Genomic DNA, 21,118 nt, shown 5'->3' with positions numbered 1-21,118 from the left:
AACACATTCTAGATTTTGCTTCAGCTATTCCAAGTAGCTTTGTGTTTCTCCCACCAGAGAATCTTAAGTAAGTTAGGGACCAGTTGATTACTGTGGTGCAGGGATATTATACAGCCTTGTAAGAAAAGGCCAAAGAGAGCTGGAGAGAAGACAAGCGAATTAGCTGAGCGCATAGGGCTTCAGGGGGAGATTCTGCCTTTTGACTGAACTCACACCACTTCTACAAGGCTTCCGTGGTATGCCTTTTCTCTTTTGCCTCCAACCCTGATTAACATTCCCTGCTGAAAATAAGAATAGCAAACTTACATGCAGAGCCCTTTGATCTACACTTTATTTTATCATCACAAATGCAATGTGAAATAACCCCGTTACCATTATATCCATTTTACAGGCTTAGGAGTTGCAAGCACTTTGTTTAAATTCATATATCCAACAAGAACAGGAGAACTCAGGCCTCACACTAATTCTGCCTGTTTTTGTCCTTCACATCCATCATGGTACTTCACTCCTATTTCTCCAGGGCAATTTCTTTGCTTTGTATTGTAAGCGTTGTGCAGGTTTCTCGTATTTCCATGTGACATTGTCAACGCCATGTGCGGTGGGGTCATGTGCTTCTCCTCTTCCCAGTTTCTGCAGTACCAAGTACAGTGCCTTAAACTCAATGCTTGCTAAATACATCTACATGAGCTGTTAAACACGTTCTTAAAATCAGTCACCTCCTCTCCAGCATTACTTCCACTGATTCTGCCTCCGGTTCCCAGATATCTAGTTTGAACCATCATAAGCTTAGGTCAGCTCTAAATAGGATTTGTTCAGTAATGACTTTCAGTCCTAGTTCATGGTGTTCCGAGTATGTTTTGTCCTTTTTGGATTCTAAATATTACTTCACTCATCAGCCTCAATCATGTTGGATTCATTTCTCTATTTCATTCCTCTTAACCTCACTTTGTATTTCTGTCTAGTAATACCCCAATTTTTAGTCTATTTCCTTCTAAAGAATGTGAACAAGGCTATAATTGGAATTTATATTAGTACAGGAATTATGATGACACTTAATATATGGAGATGTTCAATTAAAAGGGGAAAAAAACTACACAGGAAGTGACCTGGATAATTGCAACAGCTTGAGACTGCACAAATATTTGCAGATTGCTGGTAAAATAGAGTTGTTACTTTTGTTTTTGGACAAAAAGGAAGAGCATGCTATCTTTTTATCTTTCTCTCTTGTGTACTTGCATTTTCTTTGGCTTCTAGTCTTGTGATTCCTGTGCATACACATTTGGAGTCCATGAGAAATTAATTGCATTTGCAGGATGTGTTCCCTGCATTCCAGTATTGCTCCTTGTAAAATGTTTTGTTGACTCATCAAAATGAGATATGAGTATTTGTTATTGTACAATAAAGACCACACTCTGCCAATCCCAGCTGCTTCCCACCTTGAGAAATTACAAAAATAGGACTCTGAACTTATTATAGAACAAAGACAACAGTTTAGAGTTAATGATAGCATTTTTCCTCCTATAGCAAAAAAAAAAAATTAAAATAAATACACACATCAAAACCTTTAATGAGCTAACTGAGACATGCTATACTATTTCAGTCTTCATTTAGATATTTTCACTTATCCAGAAGATACTTAGTAACAATGGAACATCTAATTTTTCCCTTATATAGAGACCAAATAATATACTATATCAGTGCTTTTACTATTGCTGCTGCTGTGACTACCACTACTGCCTCTTCACATTTACTTTTCTTGTTACAACTTTCAAAGAAGCATAAACTAGATAATTTTCATCACAGTGTGCAGGTAGGTAAGAAAATTTCATTTTCCCAATAGTATTTATGTGAAAAATCAAAGTTCTGAAAGTTCAAATGGGCAGATCAAAAGTGTCTCAGTAGTAAGACATAAGCTCCTAGGACTATGATCTCAGTCTAGTGAATTTTTTGTGTCATTCAGAGTTTCAGCTACTTGAAAGACCTAGGCCTGTTCCTTTACCACTTGTTTATTTGAGTAAATTATTTAATTATCTGAGCCTTAGTTTCACCTTATGTAAAATTAGATATTATACAGATAGCTTAGGGTCTTTTGAGGTTTAATGAGATAATGTGAGTTAAACTCTAAGCACAACTCCTAACCAAGAAAGTCACGATTATTATTATTATCATTATTATTATTAATGTTGCTAATATTATCCCAAATGGATAGTTTCAAACACTGCATTCTGTTTTCATGTATGCTTTTTTAACTGTTGTTTGCTTCTCCAAAAAGCACATGTGATTGACTAAATAATGATATACAGTCTCCATGTGCACATGAACAGAAAGTTTTACCAAGGCTAAACTAATCAATTCAGATCATCATAGAAGTGAAGGAAAATTTCTTAAATCCTGGTCAGATAACCCAAATTATAAAGTTTTTATAACTAATTCATACTATTCAAAATTAGGTTAGTATTAAAATTAGGCATCATACACTACTTATTTATAATTGGATATAACCTGAGAAATAATTTACGTTTAGTGATCTGATCAAGTTTCACAAAGCCACAGCTAGCCCTAGAAGCTGCATCTGCTGACTACATGTACAACACAAAAGCATAAGGTATAAATGTTCTTATCAGGTAAGTGTGGAGGAGGAGGAATCATAAGATGTAAAATTGCAAATATTATATCCATGAGGAGAATATCATCTCCTTTCTCGCTGGTTGGAGAAAACCTTCATAAAACAAATGAAGGTTCCAGTGTGTCTCAGGTTGCGGTTCCTTGAGGACTCAGAGAGCACAGAGAGGAAGAACCTCTGCTTAGGAATCATTGTTTTACTCCCCAGCTTGTAACAGAGTCTGCATGCCACAGAAAACGACTTCCATGCTTCTTTCTCTTCCTTGCACATTTTTCTCTGGCTGTTTTCCTGTCCCTGCTTTAGTTCACACAGCAGATAAGATTCTACTATCCTGAACTGAAACACACAGTTACAGTACTATGTCAAGCCTAGTAGGGGATAAATTTTATAAGAGGGATCTTTGCTTTAAAGAATAACTGAGTAAAAAAGCCACCAGAAAACAGAGAAACCAAAAGTATCATACATATCACCACTCCGGGAAGTGAAGACAGCTGTGGAGCTAGGAACTGGTTGGCATTTCAGACCCAAAGATTTGTAGGCACTTGGCTTGTGGAACAAAGAGTTCATTGCCTATGTGATGACAATGTACAAACACATCTGTGGAATAGTTATTTGGCACCAGCAAAACAGCAATATTTGGTGAACCTTTACTTTTCTACTCCCCACTCATGTCTTCTTTCCATCTATTCTTTCTGCATGTTTTTCCTCATTGGGAATTATTTTAAAAACAGCACTAATTTTGAAGAAAGGTAATTTGGAGATTATTAGACTTATTGCCACTAAAAAATTTAAAATAAGGGCAATAGTACTAAAATGTTTTCTACCTATTCCTCTTGAAATTCAACCCAAGTGCCATCTTTCAGAGGTAAGTCCTGAAATATCTTCCAGACCCACAATGGGTGTGAGCACTAATGGTTAATCAGTAAACCAGCTCTATTCCTAACATTTCCTCTCAGACATAGAATTATTGTAGATATTAAATATTTTAAGGCTTTCTCCAGGTTTCATTTATTATGTTTCAAACTTTCGAGTATGACCTAGTATCAAATTATTATTAGCAGATGGAAAATAAATGTGGAGGGAATGTTTTTCTGGAGTTAAGGCTTATAGATAATAGAGAAAAGCAAAAATGGAAGGAAGAGCTTAGAGATAATTTTCAGCTCCAAGTCAAATCTTTTAAACTCTTTAATGGAGAAGAGGACTCTTTTCTGCTGATTCTATGTCTAAAGGACAAAAAATTAACTGATTTACAAGACAAGCAAAATATAGTCTATAAACTTAGAGCAAGAATATCATAAATGGATTTTGAAGTGAATTTTCCAGGTCACACAGGACCTCACCCTTTAGCCAATTCATTAGAGATCAGTTTACATAATTGTTCTTTATCTAATTTAATATTTGCCTTTCACTTCCACACACCTTTCTTAATATCATTTCTTCTAACTTTCTGTGTCTGAATGGTAAAGGCAGTGAACATCATTTCCCAGAAGGAGGAGTTGAACAGCGTCTCTGCCTTTTCTCCAGTACCTCCCAGCAGGGTAAATACTACAATGAGTGAAACCCACTTCACTCCTATCCGTTAGTCCTCAAATACAGAAGTAAATGGGGAGCCTCAGTGAGCTGCCTATTCGCCCTGCGTTTTTGAACTTCTTGGATCTAAAACTGAAATCTGCTGAATCCCAGCACTGCCTTCTTGATCCTAGGGACATAATTCCTTTACTGGAGTGTGATAACTTCAGGGAGACAGAGTGCCTGACTTTGAACTACCTAGGAAGCCAAGATCACTGCATTAGAAATAACATAAAGCATTATTTTTATATTAAAATAGATGGTTGTGGAGTAAAATATAGAAAGTTCATTTTTTTTAAAGATTTAGTTATTTATTTGAAATGCAGAGGCAGATAGAGAGAGATCATCCATCTGCTGCTTTACTCCCTAAATAGCCAAAACAGCTGGGGCTGGGCCAATCCGAAGCCAGGAGCCAGGAGCTTCTTCAGGTCTCCCATGCAGGTGCAGGAGCCCAAGGACTTGGGCCAGTTTCTACTGCTTTCCAAGGCCATAGCAAGAGCTGAATCAGAAGTGGACCAGCTGGGTCTTGAACTGGCATCCATGTGAGATGCCAGCGCTCCAGGCAGCATCTTTACCCACTACACCACAATGCTGACCCCAAAAGTTCATTGAGATGTCAAATAAATATCTAGTTTTCAGTGAGTCTTTGGGGCTATGTCTTCACATTTACCTGGAAAGTGTGAGAAATGCTGTAGATGCCATTTTACTTTTTCATGATCTTTGAGTTCTTGGCTTTTCCCCAAATTTTATGCTTCCTCCTACCTCTCTAACATCTCCCGAAATGTGCATACAGCAGGATGTTGAGTAAGGACAGGTGACACTGCCAGCAGCTATCTCTCCTGTTCCACATGGCGTTGTGATAAAACAAGAATGATTTTAGAATCAAGAGGAGTGAGACTTGGCTCCACTGCTTATTAATCTAGTTGCTTTGGATAAGCTATGTTACAGTCCACAACTCACTTTATCTAGGGACTGAGCATAATTGCAGTGTGTAATTCATAAAGTTGTAATGAGGAGTAGAAAAGAGTAAGCATAAAGTACCAGCATATGGTTAGCATAAAGGAGTCTTTCTGCTTATAATTTTCCTTAATTTCCATGTCATGATTCAGAATAGCATGAAAGATTCCAGATGTTAACACACGGACACCAACAGGCAGTGTGGTACAAGAGCCTGTCACCAGAGAACAGCAGGCAATTACCCCTTTCTACCCATTTCACCTAATCCAGTAGTCTCTAGAAATTCTTCTCTCTTCTTGCTGTGGCTTAAGTCTCATGGGTTTAAAAATCAATTAGCAATCACATTTTGAGTCTGTGTTGTATGGCAAGCACTGCTGGAGTGAAGGTAGAGGTGACTGTTGAAAAAATAAAATAAGGACCTGCTTTCAGAACAGCTAGATTAAATTTTATCAATGAGATATGAGTATCACACATCAACCAACTATCCACCAACATGTATAAAAGAGAAAGAAATATTCATTAAGAATGTCAAGGTATTGTGTTTTCACATATATTTTTCTTTATTTATAATTTAGTGTGAACTGAAGTGGTACAAAAGTGAGTGCTTTAAAATTTGAGGGATGGTATGGGTAGATTGAGTGCTACAGTGCTGACTAGAGAAGCTGTCATTGAGGATCTAAGACTTCAGATTGTCCTTGCAAGATGAGTGTAATTTGGTTAGATAAGTAACAGTGGGGGCCATAACTGATTCAGGATGTGGAAAAAAAGGAAGAAATGAAAGCAAAGTGGTAGGTGTGACCATGCTGTGTTTGGAGGATCCTGGTCTAGTGGCAGAAAAGGACAGGAGGGAAGGAAACTCTGTAGCAATTACTTATTAATCAGTCATGTGAAAGGCTCTAATTCGACTATTACAGAAGAGAGAGAACCACATTATTGACCACTTGCTCTAAATTCTGATACGTGAATCTGGAAGACACAAATGTACTGGCAAGACTGTAACTTTTTGGTAGCTCAGCAACAAGGAGCAGATGGTATCCACATGTATTTTTCCAGGAATAGCACCAAATGGAGTAGATGATGAATTGAGTAGGTCTGGTTATTGTGGTGTGGGGCACATTCACTTGCCCACATCTGAGATTTGAGCAAATGACTCCATTTTTTGCGGGATCCTCAGAGAGCATTTGCATAAATACAGCAGTTGGATTTATAAAATCTTGGTGTGAGTCAGTGGAATTTAACGTATTATTGTCTTATAATGAAATGCAAAGGGTTTAGAAGTCAGAAGACCTGGGTTTGAATCCCAGTTTTGCTTCCCCTTTGCTGTCTTGTTTTTGAGAAATTCACTGACTCACTCTTAGCCTCTGTTTTCATATTGATAGGCAAGGGAAAATTCCACCAGTCCCTCTGGGGTTCTAGAAGGAGTAAACAATAAAACACCAGTAAAAAGATTACCATTTTGCCTGGCACAGTGGGTACTTCATCAATCAATATTAGTACTTTCCCCCTTCCTATGGGAATGAAATGATCAAATGGGTATGAACACTTTATAAATGATTCAATACGGCATTGGTGGTTATTGTATTTATCAGTTTGGGTTTCAATGTTGATCTGCAGACCTACTTTTGGTGAGCCATTTATTTCAGCCTCTGAGACTAAGTGCAAGGAGGTATATGGCACAGGTATAGGAGGGAAGTCAGGAAAGTGTTCCTAACTAACATTTAAGGTAATTTCCATCACTCAATCCAAGTGGGATTAATTCTGGAGAAAGCTTACAAAGTAAAATAAAATAGAATAATATAAAACCTCTGGTGCCTGTGTCTCTACTGTCTGCACCTCATTCTCCAGGCTGCTTCATCTTTTCTGCTCAGCTCAGCCTATGAGTTAGGTTAATATCCATGTTCTGAAAACTGTTGTGTTACCTTACGTCTTAAAGGCAGATCAAAAGGAAATGGTAGCACTCCAGTCCAAAGGGTTGAAGTAGTAATGGTGGATTTTCAGGTGTCACTAGAGAAACTTTTTAGACTGAAAGACTTATGGACACTTATCAAATCTTAATAGGGTACAGAAGTAAATATTGTGTGTTGGTTAAGAGTTAGTTGCACAATATTGAGCCAGACTACTAGATTTGACTCTTGGTCCTGCTATAACCAGCTAGATAACCTTGGACAAGTTACTTAATATCAGTTTTCTGATCTGTAAAGTGAAGATAGTATTATTTTTTATTACTGAGAGAGTTCAGACAAGAAAGATTGGATTGAGTTCAGGCCAGAACATAAATCTTTGATTTTCCCTTCCTATTTTCCGAGCGAGGATGGTGGTAAGCTAAGTAGGTAACCACCCATGCATATATTGAGTGCTAGGGAGAAGGACCAAAATATTGCTTCCTCCAGAATTTCTTCCTGGAGACATCCTGCTGCTGCTATTATGCAGTTAATCCTCTGCTAGCCAAGCTCTCAGGCACTCATGAGGGTCATTTACTCACTAACATTTTTTATTATTTCAAATACTTACTTATTTTCATTTATTTGAAAGACAGAAAGAGAGAGAGAATCTTTCATCTGCTAGTTCATTCCTCAAATGCCTGCCTAGCCAGGGCTGGGCCAGGCCAAAACCATGAGGCAGGTACTCCATCCAGGTCTCTCATGTGGTCAGCAGGGACCCGGGTACTTAAGCCATCATCTGCTGCTTCCCAGGGTGCACATTAGCAGGACACTGGATCAGAAGTGAAGGCACACCATGATCTCAGGCACCCTAATATGGGATGTCAGCATCTCTAACCCACTGCCCTTTAACACCTGCCCCCCACAAGCTATTCTTGCCTCAGTTTCCTTTCCCGTGAGGAGCGTGCACTATGATACCACAAGACAAAGGCAAACCAGGTGACAGGGTCAAGCCACTTGGTGGTACTGCTGGTGAAGGTCTGGAGCTGGACTGGGTTGAACCTTACTCGGTTGGTCTTTTGGAGGGGGAACATGGGAAAAAGAATATCCAGGAAAGGAAAAAAAATAACCACAGTAATAAATAATATAACCTTATTTTCATGGAGCTCTATTTTGTTTCACATGTATTATTTTTCCAGTTGACTTTCTGAAAAATAGGTTAACTGGAAAATAGGATTGTCCCATTTTTAATTGGGGGTTTGCAAGAGATTAAGGGACCTAGAAACCCTCTGAGAACTGGGGAATTGAATCTGAGTCAGTACGAGGAGAAATTTCTTGTCAGGCTGTGAAAGAAAAAGTAGCAGCTTTTCAGGCAGAAAATAACTACATTTTCAGTCTGGTAGCTTGGAAAAGTTCAGGTAAAAAAGTAGGAGTAAAGCAGGCATTATAGTACACTGGGTTAAGCTGCTGCTTGGGACCCCTACATCCCATGTGAGACTGTTGTTTGAGACCCTGTCTCTTGGCTTCTAATCCAGCTTCCTGCTGGGAATGCATCTGGGAAGGCAACAGATAATGACCCAAGTGCTTGGGCTCCTACCACCAAATGAAAACCTCATGGAGTTCCCAGCTCTTGGCTTCTATCTGGCCAAGCGTTGACTGTTGCAGGCATCTGTGGAGTGAACCAGCAGATCTCCTACCCCCTCTGTCACTCTGTTTTTCAAATAAATAATTTTGGTAACAGACTTAGAAGTTAGGAAAAGTGGGATTATCATCTGGGGTCTGGGGCTAGAAACACATGGGTTTGAAAGTTGGTTGTGGCACAACTTAGATTTGTGATCTTAGGCAAGTCACCTAGTTTGACCCCCTCCTTCTATCCATTCCCTCCTTCCATCCTTCCTTCCTCCCTTTTAATGATAATATTTCCCTTAGAGCATTGTGAGAATCAAGTGAATTGATTTGTCTGAAAGTATCTTACTCCCTGAAACATAATATAGTCACTCAGCATTGGCTTAACATTTTATTATTGTTCTTAATTTTAATATTATCCTAGCCTCAATTTTGATATTAAATAATTCTGAGATCTTAGTCCTGCCACCCTGTCTCCATTTTCATATTTATAAAATCAAAGGGTAGAACTAAATGTTCCTTAAGATGCCAGCTTTGGAACTCCTATGACACTAGAGTGTATTCATTTTTCCTGTTTTCCTCTCTCACAAAACCTTCAGTATGTCTTTAATCAGGCATTTGCCAAACAATTTCTCTGGAACATACACAAAGAACCACTGAGTCAGTCAGCCTGGGTATGCCTATGCCATTAGTCTTTTCCTTTGTTGTGCCTCCTGCAGGCTGACTCACATGATGTTCTGGGGCCTCAGTTACTAGACCAGGGTGTGGAGGGAAGTCAAAGGCTCTGAACAAAATGCAGATAATTTGGCGTATTTTGCCTTTGAGTTAATGTGGCCTGTGGACAACTACCTGCCTTCTACTTGCATGTCTCAAGTCAGTTGAAATCCCAGAATAGTTCCTAAGCTGTCACTGTTAGTGTTCAAAATTCTTGTTTTATCTGCATCACTGCACGTACTAGTGGGTTTCTCTTCTTTTCTACTGTGCTTACTGAAAGTATACATAGAGACCTGCATTTAGCTTTTTGACTTTCTCACTGATTAGTCTGCATTTTTCTTTCCTTTCCCTCCCTTCCTTCCTTCCTTCCTTCCTTCCTTCCTTCCTTCCTTCCTTCCTTTCTTTCTTTTCTTTCTTTTCTTTCTTTTCTTTCTTTTCTTTCTTTTCTTTCTTTTCTTTCTTTTCTTTCTTTCTTGACAGGCAGAGTGGATAGTGAGAGAGAGAGAGACAGAGAGAAAGGTCTTCCTTTTTGCCGTTGGTTCACCCTCCAATGGCCGCTGCGGCTGGCGCATCTCGCTGATCCGAAGCCAGGAGCCAGGTGCTTCTCCTGGTCTCCCATGTGGGTGCAGGGCCCCAGGACTTGGGCCATCCTCCACTGCCTTCCCGGGCCATAGCAGAGAGCTGGCCTGGAAGAGGGGCAACCAGGATAGAATCCAGCGCCCCAACCGGGACTAGAACCCGGTGTGCCGGCGCTGCAAGGCGGAGGATTAGCTTGTTAAGCCACGGCGCTGGCTAGTCTGCATTTTTCAGATGTAAGCTTCACACACTGTATTCCCTGGCTGTTTGGCTGTTGTAATCCCCTGAGAATACCTTGCTGGAAGAAGCTTCCTTGCTATAACTGGCTTGATGACCACCTGCCCACTTGTGTGACAGACATTTCCCAGATCTGCCACTTAACAAACATCAGGGAGTAACCACATTTTCAGAATCAATTGAATTGGTTCGGGCAATTAGTCTAAAGGTTAAGACACTGGTTAAGATGCTGGTGTCCCACATCCCACGTTGGAGTACCTGCAGCTCCTAACTCCATCATCCTGCTAATATATACCTGGAAGGCAGCAGGTGATGGCTCAAATGCTTACTACCAAAAATGTGGGAGACCTCAATTGCATCACTGGCTCCTGGAGTCCAAGCTGCCACAGCCCCAGCCATTTTGGACATTTGAGAATTAGATTATCCAGGTGACAATCAACAAAAGTTTATCTTTTATTAGCATAAGCAGACTTGATGATTAATATAAGAATATTTGGTGTCTAGTGAAACCCAAGAACAGGAAAGTAACTGGAATTCACAGATAACTTGATCTAATGAATTTTATCTATATCCTCTCTGGTTGCTTCTTCTCTGTGATTAGGTTGATTCTTCCCTCTTGTTATGAACTGTATTTTTCCACATGGAAGACACTGTAGTATAACCACAAACCAGTGCTCTTATAGTTTAGGTCAACCAAAAAAAGATTGATTTTCTTAATGCTTTATAGTTTTTTAAAAAACCTTGCCTAGATTTACAAGCCTTTAAGTTTCTGATTAAAAGAAGTTTTGGTTGTTTTTTTCTTTTTTTTTTAAATTCAGATTTGTTATGAATCTCTACTTAGTGGAAATGAACATATTGAAGAGGCAGACTGGAATCTGCTGTCACCAGTTTGACGTAGGGGTCCAATTAAAGAAGATACTTAATATGAAGACAGAGGACATATATGAAAGAGCAATATGGGGTGTGGAGAAAAAACTTGGAGGGAGCCATCAAAATCACCGGAGAATTGGGTTTTGAGACTCAGAAACCAAATTAGATCAAATTAGGCCTAGCCTCTCATGATTGCAAAGTGAACAAAGAAACAAGAGCCAGGCTAAGCTAAAGGAAGATCAGGAATCACCAGTTGGAGAAAAAAGCCCTCAGGGGCCATACTTCGCCACACTCCAGTTTGCTACTACCTTGAAATTTTATTCTCTGCTAATATATGGTCCCTGGCTTAAAAGATTCCAAGAAACTTCTATGAAACCAATTGCGGGGTGGGGGTGGGGAGTGGGAGGGATCTGAAACAGAGAAATGAGTGAGTCTTCAGAGAGTCTGGTAGAATGGAGTAGCATTATTCATTCAGAAAAGCCCATCATGGCATTTCGTTGACACCCACACTAGGGAATTGTTGATGTCAGATCTGTGTGATGTATGAGGGCATACATTCATGGAAGATATGTACTATGAAAAAATATGCATGGGCTTCAAACTCTTTGCAGCAAAACAAACAACATTTAATTCAATTTTTCCACATACTTTTTGCAGTACCCACATATACATTTGTGTTTGCACAATCTATACTTCCTGCTTGTTCATGCATTTTTGTTAACTTTTAGAGCCATTAATATTAATTGAGGCTCTAGAAACTTTTTAGCACTGAGAGCAGCAATGAGCTTTCCACATAACATAGATCCCATGTTGCACATATTGCACATAACACAGACTTCACACAACCTAGCTCTGGTACTTCAGGATTCACAGACTCTTCATCCTGCAATTATTAAACTTGTAATTTTGACTGGATAAAGAAAATGTGATATATATGCACATTGGAATGCTACTCAACCATAAAAAAAAACAACTAATGAAACCCTGTCTTTTGTAACAAAATGGATGCAACTAGACACCATTATGCTTAGTGAAATAAGTCAGTCCCAGAAAGATAAATATGTTTTCTCTGATATGTGGTGGTTAATATAGAATACAAAAAAGTATAAGAATGAAACTGACATTTTATGATTTGATTATTGAATTTAGCTCTTGTCTATACTCCTGTGAACAGTGGTCTTTCTATTTTTCACTTTTTGAACATTGTGGTTAGTGGTATATGAAGATTGTGGTTGTAAGGTAAATTGAAATTATGTTATTAAAAACATTGAAAGGAAATAAGAAGAAAGGAAAGAAGGGGGGTTGAGGGGAGGGAATGAGCGAGGGAGGGAAAAATGATCATCTTAGAATTGTATCTATGAAATACATCAAATCCATTCTCTTTATATTTATAAAAATTAAAAAGAAAAGTTAAATAATCCTAAAAAAGACTTTTTTAGAAATTTTAGACAATAAAGTACAAAAGAGAAAAATGAAAAAAATAAATTGCTAATTATTAATTTATAAATGCAGAATTTAGTTGTCGGAATGACTAAACAAAAAAGGTAGTTAACAATCTCATTGATGATGTAAGTGATTTTTGGGTATCATAAAAAATGCTCTCCAAAACTTACAAAGATATGTTACTTTCTTTTATTCCATCATCTATCCCTTATGGCTTTATTTAGTCAATAATATCTAAATATTTATTGAGTCTGTGTGTCCATGTACTGTGGAAAATTCTAGAGAAATGCACAATCCCTCTCACTTTGTACTCCATGAAGTCTTATTAAAAAGAGCAAACATGTATAGGAAATGAAAAATAGCGACATAGCAACATAAACATAAAAAAGTTGTGACATTCCATAGGAAATGGACTTATGTATAAAATTTATCCCCATAGCATAATATTAATTAATACAATCTATATGAAGAAAAGAAAAAAGGATGAATGCTCTAAATCAAATCAATATATAATTCTTGATAAAAGCTTTATGAGGTAATGGGAGAGATATAAGAATTGGGTGTAATGCTCCGAAAACTTTCATTATACTGAAAGATATAAGAACCAGATAGTTTTGTGAGTCATAAGTATCAAACAGGAAGCAAGAAGATGTGCCATCAAAATTAAAAACATAGGGGCCAGTGTTGTGGCAACATGGATTAAGACACCACTTGTGACACTGCAATATTGGAGTGCCAGTATGAATCCTGCTTGCTCCACTTCCAGTCCAGCACCCTGATAATATGCCTGGGAAGATGTCCCAAGTACTTGAACCCCTGCCACCCACATGGGAGATCTGGATGGAGGTCCAGGCTGTGGCTTCAGCCTGGCCCACCTCCAGCCATTGCAGCTATTTGGGGGATGAACTAGCAGATGGAAGAGCTCTTTCCCTCTCTCTCCCTCTTTCTCTGTAATTCTGCCTTTCACATACATAAATGGTTTAAAAATTAAAAACATAAATATAGAATTACATTTCATCAAATTGCTGTCAAAGCATCTCTTGCTTTCAGGGTAGTCTTTGCTTTGTCTGGATGGCCTGTGATACTAGGATAAGGATCTCATACCACTGCAGGACTCTTGAGATAGAGCCACCTAGATCCTAGGATCATGTGGACAAAATGGATTTTGATGTCAGGAAGGCGAGTTCTCAATATTAGTTCTCATTTTCTCTGAGCTTCATTTTTCTCATCTATAATAATGCCCCATCAATATAATTTAATGGTAAATGAGGATATATATGTAGATCCTTATGTATACTTAGAAAGTAGTAATTCTTACCACCACTTTTTTATGTGAGAGTTCCTTAGAACTCGTGATCTAATCTGCCCTCTTGAGTTTAATTGTAGCCACTGAAATACCGCTAAACTCTCACAAGCCATCCAATATATTGTTACAGTAGTCTGCCTTTGCAGACCCTTACCACTAATATTTAACATTAATTTGAAAATTGCTGTTTATAAAACACATTCAAATATAACTCCTCATTTGATCTTTAGTGTTTATTACTCTTATTATACAAAGAAGACAAGTAAATCCAAGAGGATTAGTGGACTTGTGCCCCTCCTTGACCTCCTCCATCATACCCCCAGGAAATTTCTGAACTCCCAAGTCACACAATCAGGAATTTGCTGAAAGAACCTTGGGCCCAGGTCTTCTGACTCCAAGCCTCATATCCTTCTCCCTGCATTACACTTTTCTTTTTTTGGACAGGCAGAGTTAGACAGTGAGAGAGAGACAGAGAGAAAGGTCTTCCTTCCGTTGGTTCACTCCCCTAATGGCCGCCATGGCCTGCGCTGTGCAGATCTGAAGCCAGGAGCCAGATGCTTCCTCTTGGTCTCCCATGTGGGTGCAGGGACCCAAGCACTTGGGCCATCCTCTGCTGCAGAAAGCTGGACTGGAAGAGGAGCAACCAGGACTAGTACCCGTCACCCAAACCAGGACTAGAACCTGAGGTGCTGGTGCCGCAGGCGGAGGATTAGCCAAGTGAGCCACGGCGCTGGCCCCTCCCAGCATTACACTTCTTAACAACAGCTAATTCCTCCCTTCTCCTTCTCCTCCCCAACCAAGGAATCCTTTCCCAAAACCTCTGCTTACCACAAGATCCTCCCTTCCCCCTGATAATTATGAATATATCATGAATGTCCAATTCATCCACCATGTACATATGGAGGCCAAGATTATGTTCACTATCCCCACTTTTTGGGCTAACACTTGGAATTATATTTTGTAAAACCACACTTGGAATTTTATTTTGTCAAACCTGCAGGATTTCCATTTGTTTTATCATCTGATTAAGATTCCACAGACACAAATTGACATTAAAAAGTTGTTAACTCTGTTAACTCCAGAGGGCACAGCTAATGAAATGTCCCAAAAGTTAAGTACTTGCTAAAACCACCGTGTCGTATAGGACAGCTCTCGATTAATCATGATGAGACTATTTCTTCTATCTAAATGAAATCTGTAATTTGGGATGGAGATTAAAGATCCTTTGGGGGATGAAGGGAAAGTTGCTGTGAAAATTCTTGAAACTAGAAAATAAAGATAGGTCTACTCAATATTCATGAAGTCAGATTGGTAAAGCAAATAGAGATTGCAATCTCTTATTTTCTAATGACTTAGCTTGTAGCACTCCTATATCAGTTTCACACAGATTACCACTCAACTCTAAAGGAAGTTATTAGAAATTATATAAAGTTTATTTTAAAGAAAGCAAGTTAAGAATATCCAATATGATTTTCTGCCATCTTTGACTAATTTTAAATTTGTATCTAATTTCTAAAATATATGATCAGAGGTGTATAAGTGACAAAGAAAAGAAATGATACAGTATGTGCAATAAGTAAACATATGTCTTCAGCAAGTCAAGTATTTTGTGGTAAATGTAACAAACAAATGTTTCAAGTTGGGGAAATTGTGGTTATCCGGAGCCATTTCTTTTATCCCTCCAATCCCAAAATGATGCCTGTATAGGCCTTCAAAAAATGCTTCTTTGTTAAATGAATTTTATAGACTGTCTTAGAAGAGGCTTTTGGTTATTTAAATTTTTTTCTACTTCTCTCTTTTAGGCCAGCCCTGCTCCTATAATTGTCAACACAGATACTTTGGACACGATTCCTTATGTAAGTAGCATGCATTTTCATTAAGATTTTTCTTCAAAAAAACTACAGTAGAACTTAATCAACTAATATTGAAATTTAACCTAGTTGCCCTCAATCTAGATATTATGAAATGATGTATAGGTTAACTTGTATTTTCTTTTGATATTTACTAAACTATGGCTTAGTCATATAAATATTTTCTTCATTCAATATGATAAAACATGAGGACATTTCATGAGAAAATATGTAATTATTCTGTTGGAATAATGTTAATTTGATAGATAGTTCACTGTCAAGAGATTGAATTGCTGATAGTACACATGGCAAACTTCTTGGGGTTTTGTATTAAATGACTACTCAAATCAATGTCTTTCACAGAGCCTAGATATGAGTTTGTGATTCATTACTATTTGATTAATTCTGTCAGACTATTAGTAAGAATTGGAGGGAAAGTTTTATGAAGTTAGAGTATATTCATATATGGTGACATGTAAGGTTTTATGAAAGTATGGAACACAATACATTAGAATTAGGCAGATTTGTGATACCTGGCATTTTGTGCTTGCAACACAACCGCCGTGACAGCCAAAGCAATTGAGGACAGTGTCTGGCTGGACAGGGAAGATTGGAGACTGGGCAATAGGGCAAAATATAGGTGACTTATTGACATCATACAGAACTGAAAAAGGCTTTGTGAGAGGGCCCTAGCTGATGGGTAAAAGACAAGATCAGGGAAGATGGGACATCCACATGTAGGTCCATGCAAATGGGGGTGTAAAACAGGGAAAAAAGACTGCAGAGAAAATGGACAAGAACAGATTCATGGCATTTGATAAAATGAATAAATCATGTGAAGCACTTAAAACAAGTACTGTTATTCTTGCCTATTTATAGTCTTAGACTCAACCTCAAGTACCTACAAGTGCCAAGGAAACCACAGAAATAAATGTGGCAAGGGAAGTGGGGACTAGGACAATCAAAAGCACATGGTCTTCTAAAAGAGGCACCTGCTTCTGGGAGCCCAGTGTTGCCAGCTGTTCAAGAGGAGTTTGGAATTTGAGTTTTTGTGTACACATTTCCAAATACAGGAAACTCATTTGTTAAAGTTCAAACATTGTGTATACCACACAAAATGTCAAGTCCAAAGGAGGCCTTTTAGTAGATTTCTTCCTCAACTGAGCTCAAAGTCCTGAGCAGGCTGTGTAAGCTAGGACTCAGCCACAGGGGAGCAGAATGCTAGAACTGGAGTACAAGGTTGGGACTTGATTACAGAAGCAAGTGACTAAAACTAGGACACAGGGTCAGGACAAGAATAACAGCCAGATTGATTTAATGCTGAATCACCTGGACCATTGAACTAGGGCTTCTTAAATCTTCCTGATGAAGTACAGTTTGGGGCCAGACAAGAAATGGGGTTAAGCCAACTGGTAGGAATTAAGAGGCCCCAACTATAGTAAATAAAGGGCTCTTCATATATATATATATATATATATATATATATATATATATATATATAGTAAATTGAGGCATCTCGGGTTCTTCATTGCACCTCTAATTCAACCTTCCTTTATTTACCAACCATTAATTTGTTGGAGATACTCTGTACCTAATAGTGTTTTAAGCACTTAGGTAATAAACTCTTCTGATTCTCAGAACAATCCCATGAAGTAGGATAATTAACTCCCCTATTTTACAGGTGGGAGAATCCATTTATAAAGAAGTTAACTAATTTGGTTAAGAACTCAAAGTAAGGAGCTAAGGTGTGCATAGGTTGCTATAGAGTTTGTGTTATTTAACTTGTCTCTTGCTGCTACTGTGTTTCTTCCTTCCCTCCCTTGTTTTCTGCCTTCCTGCTTTGAAACAAAGTTTGTTTGTTTGTTTGTTTGTTTGTTTGTTTTTAACTTTCCACTGTGTTACATGTGGATTTAGGTGGTATACAACTTGTGATAGTCTTCAATACCCTCAGGATAGGGACCATATACTGTACGTATTGAGGAATCCTATGCCTTCAGCAAGTTCCTTTACTACAGCTCTCATCAAAGCAAATAAGCAGTGCTTTGAAGAAGCAGACAGAGCACAGAGGCTTGTAAGAAGGACCACTTCCTTGAGCCTTCCATTAGGGTTCTCATTGCTTAGCTGCCAGAAGCCTTCCTGTATAAATAATTTATCAATGGAACCTAAGGGTCTTGCATAGACATGCTCAATTGCTATCTCAAGTAAGTAGTAAAATCAGCTACACATAGCAAATTAGTCAAATGGATGCCATTCTCCCAAATATAGAATTTGAATTAGACTTTGAGTTCTTCAAAGGGCTTTTTTGTTTCATCTTCAACTTTTTTTTTTTAAGATTTATTTATTTATCTGAAAGTCAGAGCTACACAGAAAGAGAAGGAGAAGCAGAGAGAGAGAGAGAGAGAGAGAGAGAGAGGGCGGGAGAGAGGCCTGCCATCCTCTGGTTCACCCTCCCATTTGGCTGTAACCGCCCAAGCTGAGCCAATCCAAAGCCAGGAGCCAGGACCTTCCTCCAGGTCTCCCACATGGGTGCAGGGGCCCAAGGACTTGGACCATCCTCCACTGCCTTCCCAGTCTATAGCAGAGAGATGGATCGGAAGTGGAGCAGCCAGGACTCAAACCAGCACTCACATGGGATGCTGGCACTGCACACAGCAGCCTTACCTGCTATGCCACAGTGCTGGCACCATCATCTTCAACATTTTTACTAATTATGCAACCTCTTTGTGCTTCCGTAAAAGTTAAGATCTTTAGAGAGGTGTGCTAAGAAGTTTTGTATGGTGAAAATGTCCTACTTCCTAAGGCAGTATGTTCTCGAGCAATTAATACACTTAACTTCCTAGACCTAAATTCATGTATTTGACAGCAATTGCAGTACCTACCTCAAAGTATGTTGTGTGAGTTAAATGAGATTTTGTGTATAGAATCATGCTTTGTTAACTTCTGTGATAGCATATCATGCATTTATCATTTATTTTAAAATGAACACTTATAACATGTATTAAACTCTGGTAGAATGGCAATAATAACATATTCTCCCATTTAGAAGAAGCATGACTGCATTATCTATTGAAAATGGCAGATGTCATAGACGGTCATAAATGTGACACTGCTTTGCTTCTTGGCATTGCACCAACGCTGTCCTTTGTTCATGACTCACTGTGTAACCTTGAACAAATCACTGTTCCTTTCACAGTCTATTTTCTCATTCCCTAGTGCTCTACACTTTGTTTTCTTCTTTTCTTTCTCATGTTCTAGTTGCTCACATAATTTCAGCTCTATTTAATGAAAAAACGATTTCAGAGTTCCCCAGGGCATTTTAGTCATATTGCATAAGAGCATTTCCTTCTTAAGAAATATTACCTAAATGGCAAATTTTAACTTATGTATTAAAGTCCATCTCAAAAATAATTACATTACAAGAAAATGCAAGTAAATGGAATTTTTGGTTAGCAAATTTCATTTTGGATATAAATAGTTCTGTAGAAATGGTTTATTGGCATACACGCAAAGGGGAATTGAATAAAGAAAATTTCTAGATTCAAAAGAAACTTCTATGTAAATATCTAATGAAGGTAGAAAAGATATCTAAAGAGGTTTATGTTCTTTTTAAGATGGTAAGTCATGGGACATTAGAGCTGTACCATTAAGGAAAGAGTTACTTATGTTATTACAAGTGAGTGTTAAACAAGCTCAGTTTTGTATGATGTCATGATATTTTATGGTTGAGTAAGACCTTACCTGTGGTACAGTCTAGTTTCACATGCAAAGCAGGAATGTCCTATATGAGAACTGGGATCATACAAGGAAAAACAAAAAAAGAGGAAAAACAAATTTTCTCATTTCATTTCTCTCTAGTTTCTACTTTTTCACTTAATCTTTTTATTCTTCTATATTATATGTTTAATATTATTTTATGCAAGATATTGAAAATAGACTTTGTGTAGGTAGGTTCATGGTGAGTACAGCCTGCTTGCAACCTGTAAATCCAGCTCCCTGAAGTTTGGCTTACTCAGGTGGTATCATGTTACCCTAGTGGTGTGCTACATCCAAAAGTGAGAAGCACTCATCTGATATTTTTCTCCCCTTCAGAGGACACTTCCCATTTCTCTATTGAATGCTCTGTAAACAAACCCCATTCTTTTGGCTTAAAGTATAAAATTAATCCAAGATATTATAGAACCCTTTTTTCCCCTCCAGCCTTCTCTAGAATTAATTTTTTAAAAGAACCTTTTATAAATTGATTTATTTTTATTTGCAAGAGAAAGAAGAATGGGTGCTCCTATCTAACAGTTCACTTACTATGTACCTACAATGACTAGAGATGAACCAAGCTGAAGCCAGGAGCTAGGAACTCAATCTGGGTCTGCCGTGTGGGTGGCACTATTTGAGCCATTGCCAGCTGCCTCCCATTGTATGCATTAGCAGGAAGCCAAAATTGATAGTGGACCCAGAACTCAAACATAGGCACTCTGATGTGGGTTTCAGGCCTTTGAAGTGACATCTTAACCAGTAGGCCAAATGCCTATCCCTAGTATTCATTTCATAGTTTGGTAATATTCTGATCTGCTTTCTACATATACACCATACACAGTGCTGTATTTGAGAATCACAGGTTTTCAATATTAAGTAACTTGGTATTCAATTAATGCAAACCTCTCATCTGATAGACATAGATATGTAGCTCAACTAGTAAATGGTAGGATTTGGGTACCATTTACTTTTACCCCATGTAATAGTCAATTTTTAGTATGTCACCATCAACCACAAAATCAGTGACATCTAACAATAATCATTTGTTTTTAAGTGTTGCCAATTGACTAGGCCAGCTGCTTAATGCTTCAGAATGCCATATTGGCTGGGACAGTGGCTACCCCGGGTGGTTATTACTTGGCAGTGGTCACAGCACAGGCAGTGAAGCCCATAATACAATCACAGTTAAAGCCTCTGCTAGTGTTCCATACACTGACATGCAATTTGCCAGAACAAGTCATATTACCAAGCTCAAAGTTCAGAATGGAGTGAATGTTGCTAAACAATGAACAAATTTACCACACCAAGGCAGGTGTATAAGGGAAAATATTGGACAAGGAGGAAGGGGGAGGGGAGGAAAAGGAGGAGGAGGACAAGGACATCTAGCAAGTATTATCAGTGCAAGGTCTTTATTTTCCTATGAGACACTTTGTTGTCTGAAACTTTGTGGCCAGGCATAGAAGTAATAGTGGAGAAAAGGCCAGAAGTTATAGGATTGTTGCTTGGAAACGTCCCAGGAAAATTAGGAAGATAGGAAAGCAGAAGAAAAGAAGGAAGAGTTAGATTACAAAGAATTTGAGAGGGTTGGCCGGCGCCGTGGCTTAACAGCCTAATCCTCTGCCTTGCGGCGCTGGCACACCGGGTTCTAGTCCTGGTTGGGGCGCTGGATTCTATCCCGGTTGCCCCTCTTCCAGGCCAGCTCTCTGCTATGGCCCGG

The 21,118-nt window shown here is 38.5% G+C and overlaps 1 protein-coding gene across 3 annotated transcripts in view; it reads left to right on the top strand.

The window, feature by feature from the left end:
* Nucleotides 1-21,118, top strand: part of DLG2 (discs large MAGUK scaffold protein 2) — a 2,175,716-nt gene that overhangs the window by 1,303,979 nt on the left and 850,619 nt on the right. For all 3 annotated transcript variants that reach the window (XM_062196791.1, XM_062196793.1, XM_062196792.1), the window contains one exon: nt 15,604-15,657. In XM_062196791.1, coding sequence (XP_062052775.1) covers nt 15,604-15,657 — 54 coding nt within the window. The remainder of the gene's footprint in view (nt 1-15,603; nt 15,658-21,118) is intronic.

This window comes from Lepus europaeus, chromosome 7, assembly GCF_033115175.1.
Source record: "Lepus europaeus isolate LE1 chromosome 7, mLepTim1.pri, whole genome shotgun sequence".
In the NCBI taxonomy this organism is placed as follows: domain Eukaryota; kingdom Metazoa; phylum Chordata; class Mammalia; order Lagomorpha; family Leporidae; genus Lepus; species Lepus europaeus.
The sequence above is the reverse complement of the archived record's forward strand: the minus strand, read 5'-3'. Positions and strand labels throughout refer to the sequence as shown.